The sequence below is a fragment of the Mastigoproctus giganteus genome, chromosome 14, assembly GCF_048544385.1.
Source record: "Mastigoproctus giganteus isolate SK-2022 chromosome 14, ASM4854438v1, whole genome shotgun sequence".
NCBI classification, from domain to species: Eukaryota; Metazoa; Arthropoda; class Arachnida; order Uropygi; family Thelyphonidae; genus Mastigoproctus; species Mastigoproctus giganteus.
Window position 1 is genome coordinate 118,032,778 of NC_143588.1, and position 14,222 is coordinate 118,046,999.

Genomic DNA, 14,222 nt, shown 5'->3' on the forward strand with positions numbered 1-14,222 from the left:
TGGTTTTTAGGAGCATTAGCAACTAAGGCCATATTGCTCCGGGAAATGCGGTGGTCATTCCCTGACCTTTCCACATCCTCCATATTTGGTGGTGACGGGCTCGAACCCCGGTCTAATCAAGAAACGTGTGCTACGCACTGCTGCTCCTTCCCACCTGGCTACGGAGGCGCCTGTTTTTTTTAGTATTTTTAACTTGGTTATTAACATTACTATATCTATGTCTACATTCAGCAGTAGCCAGGAGCGCATTAAGGTCGGTTGAGGCCCCGGGCGCAGAAGAAAATATTGGGCCCCTTAAAAAAAAGAGAGAGACAGGGAAAATAAAAATACATGTTAACCAATATTTTAAATAAATAAAAAATATTATGTACTATTAATGTTTTATTTCCAATAAAATTTGAATATGATATAATTAATAATAGCATAATAATAATCACAAAGTTTTGAACTAATATGTTCAATTAATTTGTTGGGGTTTTGGGTGGGCCCTTGAGAAGTCGGGGCCCAGGGCGCGCGCCCGGTGCGCCCGCCGTTAAATCCGCCTCTGGCAGTAGCCAAAGTCTATCAGCAGCCTGTGCAAGATATTTTGGCGCGCCCTCTCGGACTTGAAATTTACAGAAAATTTTCGGGGAATTTTGCCCCCCCTCCCTAAATTTTTAACCGCTCGAACGTTGCTTAAGCCGGCCCTGTCTACTTGTCTTATAAACAAGGGAATTTAATGAATTTTCTTGTTTATAAGACATTTAACTTTAAGAAGCAGCACCGCCATACATTACAGTCTTGAGCCGCCAAAGCTTGTGACTCTACGTTTAATCACTGCAGCATCTCCCTTCATCAATGGTTCATGCACTTAAAGCGCTGTGATGTCATCTGATTAGTTAGTAATGGTGAGGCCAAGAACATTCTTACTCCTAGCACTTTCTATAACCAGGCCGTGCAGAGCACAGAGTAATAACATATCTTGCAGGGTGTCCCAAAAAGGTGTAACCAATTTTAAATGTTTGTAACAAATGTAATTTTAATGATAGAAACACAAAACCTGCGCTAATTGTCAGAAAAACAGTTGAAGTTTTTACTTCAATAATCCGTTCTTTTCTTTTGCAGATTGAAGTTTAACTGACAAGTTTCTTGGCCGTTGGATTGGGCGTGATGGTCCCATTGCGTGGCACAACGTTCACCAGATTAACCTCTTGTGATTTCTTCTTATGGGGATTCATCAAAGACACAGCCTACAAGACCCCTGTTGCAGACATCGCAGGATTACAAATGCAATTACCATGATTAAGCGTGACATCCTTGAAAAAACATGGGAGGAACTTTATTACCGATTAGATATTGTTTGTGTGACAAGTGGTACACCTGTTGGATGTCAGTAAAAACTTCAACTGTTTTTCTCACATTTAGCGCAGGTTTTGTGTTTCTGTCATTAAAATTACATTTGTTACAAACATTTAAAATTGGTTGCACCTTTTTGGGGCACTCTGTACTTCTCGGTGGTGCAGAGGTACTTGGGAGCCCGGATGCAAAAGGGGCCTCAATTATTTAAGTTCAAACTTTGACGGCTCATTCGATTGGAACCCTGGTGCGGTGCATCCATGCGTATTACACAAGTGTAGGCTTAACGGTGATTTTATCGCTATTAAAAGTAACGGATATTTTTAATGAGTAGTTACAGTTCTCAGCCATAAGTAGAAACCACCAATTATGTCCACTTGTGGCCCAAAATTGCAATCCCAGCCGAGAGCAATTCACTATTTTTGGTTCATTGTTCTGAGCTGACTCCGGAAGTGGTGCAATACCAGAGGAACTCGTGGCAAAAGTGGAGCAAGCTCCAAACACTTCACCGCGTTCCCAAAAATCAGTTAGCATTAGCATTACTAGAGGCATATGATGCAAGAAAGCAAGCTTATGCAGCATCAATCAAAAAAAACAAAAAAAAAAAAAACTTCCACTTCACCCCTCCGTTCGTTCGAAATACCTGTCCAGCTGAGCCTTAAATTTATTTAGGATATCAACTTCCACAACAAGGGATGGAAGTCTGTTCCACCAACCAACTACCCGCTGGCTAAAGGCAAATTTCCGCACATCTATCCTACATCTGTCTTTCCTCAATTTGAATTTATGCCCTCCCAGGTGATTATTCTGAGCAAGAGGCAGAATCGCATCAGCATTGAGCATGCTCAAACCATTCAAGCCTTTATACACCTCTATCAGATCACCTCGCCGGTGCCTAGTCTCCAAACTGTGTAATTTGCAAAACTTATAAGCCTTTTTTCGTAAGAGCAACCCTTTGTTCCATTCACTAATCTTGTTGCCTTTCTCTGTACTCGTTCCAGCAGCTCTTGATCCTTCTTGAAATGAGGTCTCTAGACCTGTATACAGTATTCAAGGTGTGGCCTGACCATTGCTTTATACAAGGGAATAATCACCTCCTTATCCCAGCTAGAAAAATTCCTGTATATCATTGATAAGACACCATGAGCTACTCTTGCAGCCCGTCTGCACTGCTCAGAGAACTTCATATCTGCCTGCACAATAACCCCCAGGTCCTTTTCATTCTCTGCCACTGTCAGTGTAGTACCACAGAGTTGATACGTTGCTCTGGGGTTGCTGTTTCCCATATGTAGTACTTTACATTTGTCAATGTTAAACTTCATTTGCCACCTCTCAGTCCATCTGTTCAACCTTTCCAGATCCTGTTGCAGCACCATAGCGTCAGTATTGTCCTTAACAACCCTGCCCTGCCTACCGCAATGACTCCCAGCAGTCTCTGAAATATCCTGCATCTTGTTTTCCAGGCTTCTGCTCATTCCAATAGAAGCAGTGCAAGAATCACTTTCACATCTGCCAGTGGCTACTGTTAATCTATTAGTCCTTGTATCCCCCCCCACCAAGCTAGCAGTTTTCCGACCACCTAACACTGCCTCGATAGCATCAGCAAATATTCTTGCGCCCTTTCTATTTAAGTGTATCCCATCCCTGTAGAAGCAGTCCCTTCTGTTAACAAGTACAGACCAGGCTGAAAAAAATTCTACCCCTTGAGCCTTGCACAGTCTTTCCAGGGCCGAATTGATATACTCCCTCCTATCGTGTCTGGGCAGAATTGCAGACACTTTCAAATTCAACCGTAATTCACGGCTTTTTTTCAACAGTGACCTGTACTTGTTAAGTAATTCTGCCGGTCTCCTACTCTTAATATCATTAGTGCCAACGTGTACAACTATATCACCTTTTGTGCCCTTAAAAGATGATATCCGCTCTACAACGTCATCAACCTTTGCCCCTGGCAGAGATTTTCTGGTCCTGTTCCACCTATCCTTTTTACAAAGCATGTTTCCCATTTCCCTGACAATAGAGTCACCAATAACTACTAGTTCCTTTGGGACCAGCGCATTCTGCCTTGGGGGTTGCCGCTGTGTTCCGTGATGCCCAAGAGCAAGCTCTGGCGTTGGTGTGGGCAACTGAGAGCTTGATGGGCGCCTCACTTTTAATCCTTCGAGGGCATCCACCCTTTCACCATGTCCTTCAAGCTCTCATATAGGCCCATAACAACGTTGAGTTGTCGCCTGATTTCCTTACACTCCTTGCATTGCACACATACAAAGACATCCCCCATGGCAGTATCATGTCTCGTACCAGACTGCTCCACAAACATCAAGCAAGCAGTGCATTTTAAAAGGCTGTGATTCTGAGGGCAACTGTCCCCCTCAGTTCTTCTCTGAGCCACAGCACTCCCATGAGCTTGGCTGTTCTTGATTGGATACTATGATGTGGACACAAAAGAACTGGATGCAGGGAATAACTTTGATATTATATACTTGGATCTTAGAAAGGCTTTTGATACTGTTGTACATGGAAGACTGCTGCACAAATTGGAGCAGTGTGGCATTGGAAGCAAATTGCTGCTATGGATAAAGGGATGGTTGAGTGGGAGAAGACAGAGAGTGGTAATCAATGGAGACTTCTCATCGTGGACTAATGTTATTAGTGGATTCCCTCAGGGTTCAGTATTGGGTCCATTGTTTTCTGTATTTATAAATGATATTGATATATCAAGCTTAATGTCCAAGTTTGCAGACGATATGAAGGTTGGCAGGGTTGTTAAGGACACTAATGACAGTACGCTGCTGCAACAGGATCTAGAAAAGTTGAGCAGATGGGCTGAGAGGTGGCAAATGAAGTTTAACATTGACAAATGTAAAGTACTACATATGGGAAGCAGCAACCCCAGAGTGACGTATCAACTGTGTGGTACTGCACTGACAGTGGTAGATAACGAAAAGGATCTGGGGGTAATTGTGCAGGCAGATATAAAGTTTTCTTAGCAGTGCAGACGGTCTGCAAGAGTAGCTCAAAAATGTCTTGTCAATGATATACAGGAATTTTTCTAGCAGGGATAAGGTGATTATCCCCTTATATAAGGCAATGATCAGGCCACACCTTGAGTACTGTATACAGGTCTGGAGGCCTCATTTTTAGGATGTACAGCTGCTGGAACAAGTACAGAGAAGGGTAACAAGATTAGTGAATGGAACAAAGGGTTGCTCTTACAAAGAAAGGCTTACGTTTTGTAAATTACAGTGTCTGGAGACTAGGCACCTGCGAGGTGATCTGATGGAGGTGTATAAAGCCTTGAATAGTTTGAGCATGCTCAATGCTGATGGGATTCTTCCTCTTGCTCAGAATAATCATTTGAGAGGGCATAAATTGAAATTGAGGAAAGACAGATGTAGGATAGATGTGCGGAAGTTTGCCTGTAGCCAGCAGGTGGAACAGACTTCCATCCTTTGTTGTGGAAGTTGATAGTCTAAATAAATTTAAGGCTGAGCTGGACAGGTACTTGGAACGAACGGAGGGGTGAAATGGGAGCATTTTTTTTTTTTTTGGCTGATGCTGCATAAGCTTGCTTTCTTGCATCAAATGCCTCTACTAATGCTAACAACCAAAAAACATTACCCATACTTTTTGATAGAAAAGATGGGGAGAAACTTCAGCCTGGAGAAGTGTTTCACTTCAAGTCTCCAATAAGCAATGTTAGCTACCACTTGGTAATGCCCAATGATACAGAGTTGTCATTCTTTTGTGGTATCCAAACCACCTTGAATCATATCAACATTAGTTTATCTGGGATTTACCGCTAGCATACTATCCTCAGCATTTTTAGAACTTGCATATGGGGAATATATTGAGAATTACTATGTCCAAATAGCATGAATGCACAAGCAAAGGAATGGTTTCCTTTTAGAATTGCTGGAATTTGCAGAAATTCCATTTAAGTTTGGGACCTCATAGGTAGTACAGTTGATATAATGCTGTTCTGTGCATACCAAGTGGAAAAACTGAAGTTTGAATCCCATCACAGATGTAAGGAATTTTTATTGGACTTTTATCATGTGGCTAAGTTAGATTTTCTGAGGCGAGGGTAGTAGTAGCATAATTTTTCATCCCGGCAACTCAGGTATTTTTTCTAGTAAAAATGAAATTAACCATAGCACACATGCAATTTAGAAACATAATATACATGGCATAATATGATCTAAGTTTCTAATATGCCTAAAATCCTACAATTTAAGTTGGTATCTGTAATGCTACATCAGCATTTTAGACTACCAAGTGGCAGCCTTTATCTGTCACCCCTGAAATGATGTCCTTGATAAATCTTAGAAACCAGTGAATATGACTGTACTAACCTCCTTTTTCAGGGTTTAATCACAAATCATTATAATCAGTTACTCAATCATACTTTACCTTTTGGCTTACTTCTGCTTACTGACGCCCCCATTATCACCATCCTCCCCACAGCAGTTGGAAAAGACCCAAGTTCGAATCCCATTGATGATGTGAGGAAATTTTGTGTTTTTTTCAAATGTGGCTAAGTTAGTCGATTTCAAGTGAGGGTAGCATGGAATTTCCTCCTGGAAATTTTTTTTTTTGACCACAGAACACATGCAATTTACAGACCTATTATATACAGTGCAACATGGTTGAAGTTGCTGATTCACTCTTCCAATGGGCATTCTTTCATTCTCTATCCACCATTTTTACAGCCTTCACAATTACTTCTTGCTGAAATTTTTTCCCCATCTTAATTTTCTCTAATTTCATGCTAATCTTCCACATCAGTAGGTATAGGGATTTTCACATTTACCCTCTTTTGTTATAATTTTTATCCAACTAATTCTTCTCAATCCTTTATCTCAATTCACAAATTTTAATGTATATCTGTTTCTAGAAAACTGACAGAGTTCAATGGTATAATTAAAATTGTATTTATTTCTCATTTAGATCTAGATAAAATGGCTACATGGGAGTTTTAAAGATTAAAATATAAATAAAAACACTTAAGTATTTTATTACATCTGAGCTTCTATTGGAGAAAAAAAAAAAAAAAAACACATTCAAGAGAAAACTTTTTTCTGTTGCATGAATTCTGTACACAAAGGTATTATACATAGTACTGTCAAAGTTTGAATTGAAGAAATACCTAGACAAAATTAAACTCTAAACTGCAAGCATTCAGCGTATTATTCAATACATGACAAAATAATCTGTAATTATACTGCTCTATTTGTACAGTTTAACACGAGATAAAATAACAAATAAAACTGAGCAGTTGTAACTACAAAGCAAGGCAGTTTCCATCCAGTCATTAGCATTTCACAATGCTAAATGATACACTGATATTGAGATAATAGATGACTGTTTTAAATCTTTTTAAATTTTTTGAAGTATAATCAGAACTTCACAGGCAATGAAGGTTGTTTTGTCCCACCTGCATTCATTGAAATCCTCTCTGCAAATGAAACTTTCCAGGGAAATGAGAACATTACTCAAACTATCAATTAGATCATCTAAGGAAGGAATGGCATATATTAACTCTTGCTGTGTAGGATATCAAGAAGTTGCTATCAAAACTATTACTACGAGTTCAGTGGTTAACACACGTGCCCACAGGTAAAGGAGGGCATGGATTCGAGTCTGTATAACACGAGGAAAAATGCATGGCCCATGTAAATTTTATGGTGCCAAAAATCTAGCTACCTTTAAATATGTAAATCCCTCTAGCCCTGGCTATTTGGAGAATACACAGAAATTTATTTTATTACTCCAGTAGTATGCAAAAAATACACACAATGATTCTCTTCACAGAAGAGAAAATCTTTACTAAAGAAAAATTTAATCATCAAAATGATAATGTTTTTGCTAAAAACTATATTGCTAGGTCTGCCACCAGAGGGAGTCCAACAGGTAGTATCGTATGGTTTTTAAGGAGCACTGGAAACCTGATTGCAAATCTTATGGGGTAGGACTAGAATTTTTAGTTTCACTGCCACCCAGCACTCGATGAAATTGAGCATAAAGTGTCACAGACCTCCATTCTATAAACAAGGAGTTTAAACTTTTGCAGATGTATATATTGCAAAACGTTTGGAGAATGTTGCAAAGTCTCTTGATGAAGCCTATTTCCATGGTCACCAGGCTTTCAATAGGGTTCAACTCTTGTTCATAAAGGTAAGTATAACAAGCTAGATGAAATCCAGACTGAATATGTCTAGATTCCATTGCATCTTCAGGTGGCCTTTGAGAGCTTGCTGGACTAAAGATTATGATTCATAGGGCTCACAGCATGCCTCAAAATAAATCCTATTACTAATATCAGAGTAGTATTTCAGACCATTTCATTGTACACTACAAGTTCTGCAAGAGATGAGTAGCTAAGCAGATTTAAGGGATATGTAAAAGCAAAGGACAGTTAATCCATATAAACTGCTGAATTTTGTTTACCAATAATTAAATTTTATAAACAATACATTTCTCTAATTATTATTTATTACAAAAAACCCTTAACATTATTTATAGTAATACTGAAAGCATGGCATGTAGTTAAAAAACCTTAAAAAAATAAAAAAAATTACATTTATGCATTGAACCAGAAGATGGTGTATATAAATTATTACACTACTGTACATAACAACCATACTACAATGTGTAAGATTGTACATTGATCAAAGAAACAGATAATTTAAACAAAAACAGGTTTCAAGTTTTTATCAGACATAAAACCGAAGAAAAAAAAGATAAATATTGCTATCTAAAAACGAATTCCTTTCAACTATACATTTGATCTAAAATTGAATTGCATTTTTTAGGCATTACAGGCAAGGAAATCTTGTCATTATAATTTCATATAAAAAGCTTTCCTCTATATGGGAATTATACCATTTTGAAGACAAATGCTGAAATATCCACTTGAGTGTTCTTTACTGTAATTTAATTCTGACAGGCTTCTTGAATTTTTGACTCTGAAAGCATCAATTCCTGACCCTCAAAAGGTGGTGTTGGAGTGTTTCCCTCATCATCGGCCGTTTTCTTATCAGAGTGAATTTTTAAGTGTTTTTTAAGACGTGATAATTTTAAAAATGGCTTACCACATATTTCGCAAATAGGAAGTTTCCTGTTGGTGTGAATTGTAATATGTATTTTAAGCGGTTCCAATTTTGTGAATTCCAATCCGCATATTTTGCAAACAAAATTTTTCTCCCTGGCATGGATTTTCAAGTGTCTTTTAAGATCTCCTGATACAAAAAATGCTTTACCACATTCTTCACATATAAAAGGTCTTTCGTTGGTATGGATTCTTAGGTGTACAGCAAGATTTCCCGATCGTGAAAAAGCCTTGCCACACACTTTGCATGAAAAAGGCTTTTCATTAGTATGAATCCTTATGTGTACCGTAAGATGTCCTGATTCAGAAAATGCTTTTCCACATATTTCACATATAAATGGCTTCTCATTATTGTGAATCCTTATGTGTTTTTTGAGATGTGCCGATTGAGAAAATCCTTTTCCACATAGTTCACAGACATGAGGTTTCTCTTTAGTATGAACTCTGATGTGTCTTTTAAGTGGTCCTGCTAATAAAAATGCTTTGCCACATATTTCGCATGAAAAAGGTTTTTCATTTGTATGAATTTTTCTGTGAGTTTTAAGATGTCCTGATAATGCAAATGCCTTGCCACAAATTTCACACGTATAGGGTCTTTCTTTTGTGTGTACTCGTACATGTGACGAAAGATTACTTGATCGTGAAAATGCCTTGCCACATATTTCACACACGTAATGCTTTTCACCAGTGTGGATTACTATATGTTTCTTTAAGTGTGATGGAAGTGAAAAAGTCTTTCCACATATTTCACAAATGGGTTTTTTCTTTGTATTAACTGTAGTGGATCCAAGTGATGCTGTTTCTGAAAATGGCTGGCCACATATTTCATCTTCAAAAGGGATTTCATTCATATGAAGTCTTGTGTGCGAAGAAAGTTCTTCTGGGCACGACAATCTCATGCCACATATTCCACATCCGAACTGGTTCTCAACAGGACTGTTCCATGTATTATTATTAAAATTTGATGAATTAAAAGATTCTGCATCGCACATTTCACACTTAAAAGGTTCCTCATTACTGCACGCATCTGAGAGCAAAACTGTTTGACCACAAACTGTGCAAGTGTAAGGCTTTTCGACGGAAGGAATAATGCACAGTGGAGATGCTTGTGAAAATGAATCATCTTCATCTTTAATAAACACGTCCATTATGCAAATTTTGTTGTGTTTCAGGATTAATCAGTTATAAAATTAACAAGTAAGTGCAATAAACAGTACTATAAATATGATAATAAATATAATGAAATCGAAGGAATTAAGAGGATCATTTACTTAATTTCTTTTTATAAAATAATTTTTTTTTGTACAAGCATAACTGATTTATTTTGTAAGTTAATGAACACTCATCAGTATAAAATATGGATCTCTCAAAAAATTATAAATTAATCATATTACAAAGTAGTTTCTTTTCTTGTTGGTTCTGGTCCTGAAGCTACTTCAAAAAAAGACAAATCAACTTCTTGTAAGTTTTACATTCCCTAATGTGCGCCCTTTATATCACCTTGCTTTTCGGATCTATCTGTAATAAAAAGTTAAATATATAACTTATCACAGATAATACCATTATTAACATGTTAACATATATACACCATGTTAACAGATAACTTACTATAGATACCTTGCTGCACTTACACGAGAGTGTAAGTTAACAGGGCAGGCTAGTTATGTATAACTAAAACATACAATCCAAACTTTTAGAAACCTAAGTCCAGAAAACTTGTAATACACATTTGTCTATTAGTCACAACATCCCAAAAAGTTGATTTAGAATATTTCTTCCAAATTACATCTATTATTATGAAATTCAATGAACACATTTTAAAGTTATTTGCTTTGTTTATATTGTCTAAAAGAACTTTCTCCTTCATTCAATTATGTAAAAGTGGAAACTGAAAATAGTGTTTGGAGCCATTTTTGGATTTATTGAGATGGGGGGGGGGGCAATCAAATATACACAGTATGTTAAAAGACCAAAATGACTAATTAATATGACCTACAAAAATAAATGGTGAAATTAGGAGAATAAAAGCTAAATCATAAAAGAAATTGATTAAATAATAATATACCCATCAAAATAATTGTGAAAATGAATCGTCTCATCCAACTCAGCCTTTTCTACGAGCAAAACTATTTAATGTAGTCAAATTTTGTATAGGAAATTTGAAGGGCTGTCTTATCCATTCACATATTTTTGCAAACAACCAGATTTAAACTACTTACTTAATGTAAAAGCTTAGAATACTATGCCACTAAGTCTTATGAAGGTCTACGGAATTAAGATTCTCTAGTAGCCACTTAATTTGAAAGTTTCTAGATATCAGAACAAGACATTAAAAAGAAATCAGGTTAAAATTCAACTGATAAAAGAAACCGCATTAGCATTAGTAGAAGAGGCATTTGATGCAAGAAAGCAAGCTTATGCAGCATCAGCCAAAAAAAAAATAAAAAATAAAAAATAAATAAATAAAAAATAACCACTTCCACTTCACCCCTCTGTTCGTTCGAAATACCTGTCCAGCTGAGCCTTAAACTTATTTAGGCTATCAACTTCCACGACAAGGGATGGAAGTCTGTTCCACCAACCAACCAAACACCTGCTGGCTAAAGGCAAATTTCAGCACATCTATCCTACATCTGTCTTTCCTCAATCTGAATTTATGCCCTCAGCATTGAGCATGCTCAAACCATTCAAGGCTTTATACACCTCTATCAGATCACCTCGCTGGTGCCTAGTCTCCAGACACTGTAATTTGCAAAACTTAAGCCTTTCTTCGTAAGAGCACCCCTTTGTTCCATTCACTAATCTTGTTGCCCTTCTCTGTACTCGTTCCAGCAGCTCTACATCCTTCTTGAAATGAGGCCTCCAGGCCTGTATAGAAAGTCCATATGGTTTTCATGCCAAATAATCATACACTAATTCTGAACAGATACGACAGAGAAGTACAAAGGTTAGACAGGAAGTTGCCTCAATCAAAACATCTTGTAAGGTGAAGCAATAAAGTTTGTGGACTGGTGCATTAAAAGAACTTAAGGTGAAGGAGCTCAGAAATGGTTTTATTTTTATTCAAAGTAATCACCACCTAATTGAATGCACTTATTACACCATTTCTAAAAGCTGCTGAAAACAGTCAGCAGAGCGTCCAAAGAGATGAAGTTCAGATCAAAGGTTAAATTTTTCTTTACATACTCAACATGCTGAAATCTCTTTCCTTTGAGGGCAGTTTTCACCTTGGGAAAGAGGAAGAAATATGTTGATGCTAGATCAGGAGATTAGGTTGCGTGGTTGATCTGTACAATGCAATGTTTCATCAAAAATGTCAACACAAGTGCAGAATGTGTATGGGGCCATTGTTGTGAAACAAGAGCCAACTGCCTTTCTCTCAAAACTGTGTGCTCACCCGGAAAATGCACTTCAATAGTCTTTGAAACACCTGCAAGTAGAATGCAGCATTGACTCTTTCCCTTTCAGGTAAAAATTCTTTGTCAATCTCACTGTTTTTGTTGAAAATCATGACCAGCATCATCTTGATCCTGGACTTCAGTAACCAAAACTTTGTGGGACTTGGTGATGATTTTGAAGTCCACTGCATTCTCTGGGTTTTACTAAAACACCCAACACTCATCTCCGGTGACAATACAGTCAAGGAAATTAGGATTTCCTACTCTTAATGCTGATGTGTACAACAATATTACCTTTTGTGCCCTTAAAAAATGATGTCTGATCTATAATGTCAAAAACTTTTGCCCTGGTTGTAGAAGTTGGCAATGGCAGATCCAGAAAAAAATGACAGGAGGGGCACCATTTTGTGCACTAGAATGGCAATCACATTAGCATCAGTGTTGCCAACTGTAATCAGTTGAAAATAGTTGAGCCACAATGCAAAAATTGATAAAATCCTATGTTAATAATGTGAAAAAAAAAAACCCACCTTTTTTGTACCTAAAGGGAATTTAAACGATTGGTGCATATTTTCTGAAAAATGACAGGGGGGCACTTGCCCCGGTGCCCCTATCCTGAATCCACCACTGGAAGTTGGTGACAGTAAAACCAGCCTAGTGCATGGCTGGTTTTGGAGCCCTCCCTAACATTGTTAAGTATATTCCTGTTATCAATTTTGGGTTCCATTCTGTTTAAAGAATACACACTCAGTACATTTCCCTCCCATTACGTGAACCACAGTAAAGACAAAGGATTGTAAGTATATAAATTAAAGTACAACTACTAAATTTAAGTAATGATACTAGCATAAGTATTGACAATGTGCAAGGAAAGCAAAGCTTACCAGCACCAGCAAAAAAACCCACTATTTAATTAATTTACCCATTCCTTCCACTAATTTGTCCACACGTTTATGTTATTTATTTAAACAATCCCACCACCCCAACAACATGAAGTGGAAGTTTATTCCACCATTTTATTATTCTTTGGCCGAAAGCAAATTTCCACATATCTATTTTGCAAACATCCTTTTTTAAAATTTGTCTCCTTATGGTGCTGTCCAAGAATGAATAAAAGCACCATCGGCATTTAGTTAACTTAATCCATTTAAACACTTCAATCAGTCTCCTCACAGGTGCACAGTTTTAGGCTGAAATTTACAGAACCCAGACCTTCTTGTAAGAATGTCCTTTTCTGCAACCAACTAAACTGATTGCTCTTCTCTGCACCCATTTCTTTATACAATGGAATAATCACATCTTTTTCCCTACTGGCAAAATTCCTGTATATCACTGCTCAGAAAACTGCACGTCGGACTGTACAAATACTTCTAGGTTTTCATTCTCCATTACCTTGAGTTTCATCATCATCATCATCATCAGCCATTTTCAATCCACTGCAGGATGAAGGCCTCTCCAGCAACTTTCCAGTTCCTTCTGTTTTGAGCACTGGCCATCCATTTACTACCCACAAACTCATGAATTTCATCTATCCATCTCCGCCTTTGTCTTACAGGTTTTCTTCTAGTTCCTCTTGGGTACCATTCTGTTATTTTCTTAGTCCATCTGTTATCATGTCTTCGAGCTATGTGTCCTGCCCAAGACCATTTTAGTTCTTTAGTTTTGATAAGAATGTCCTTTACTTGAGTTTGCTGCCTAATCCATGTGTTTCTCTTCTTATCTAACAGTCTGATTCCCAATATAATTCGTTCCATTCTTTGCTGTGTAGTTCTCAGCTTCTCTTCCATTCTTTTGGTGAGTGCCCAAGTTTCACTTCCATAAGTCATGGTCGGGAGTATACATTGGTTCATTATTTTACGTTTCAGACAAACTGGGATATTGCTCTTCAGTATGTGACTACATTTCCTGAATGCTATCCATCCAAAATTTATTCTTCTCTTGACTTCCAGCCATTTATCATTATTACAGCTAATAACTTGTCCCAGATAAGTATATGACTCCACCTTTTCAATTACTGCTCCTTCAATCATTATCTCCCTTTCTGTGGCATACTTGTTCATCATTACTTTTGTTTTAGCCATATTCATCTTTAGTCCAAAATCCTTACTAACTGTGCATAACTCATTAAGATTTTCCTCTAATTCTTTGGGATCGTGGCTTATGACCACAATGTCATCTGCAAATCGTAGATGGTTTAGGTACTCTCTGTTCACATTGACTCCTTTCTGCGACCAGTCTAATCTTCCGAAAGCTTCCACAAGGGCAGCAGTAAACAGCTTCAGAAATATTGTGTCTCCTTGTCGAACTCCTTTCTCGATTTTAAATTTCCTATTGTCTTTATCTAGTCTAATGAAGGAGGTAGCATTCTCATATATTTT

General features: G+C 37.5%; 1 protein-coding gene and 1 pseudogene across 1 annotated transcript; both read right to left on the reverse strand.

Moving 5' to 3' along the window:
• Positions 1-1,765: 1,765 nt before the first annotated feature.
• On the reverse strand, positions 1,766-1,909 carry LOC150075667 (U2 spliceosomal RNA; annotated as a pseudogene).
• A 6,341-nt stretch (positions 1,910-8,250) lies between these two features.
• Positions 8,251-9,653, reverse strand: LOC150075668 (uncharacterized). Its single transcript, XM_090388644.1, has one exon. The coding sequence runs from the start codon at positions 9,592-9,594 to the stop codon at positions 8,272-8,274; it is 1,323 nt and encodes a 440-aa protein (XP_090244770.1). The 5' UTR covers positions 9,595-9,653; the 3' UTR covers positions 8,251-8,271.
• Between the last annotated feature and the right edge of the window lie 4,569 nt (positions 9,654-14,222).

Bases quoted from the DNA above. Each gene is read 5' to 3' on its own strand.
- LOC150075668 (XM_090388644.1), bottom strand. From the start codon at position 9,594: ATGGACGTGTTTATTAAAGATGAAGATGATTCATTTTCACAAGCATCT.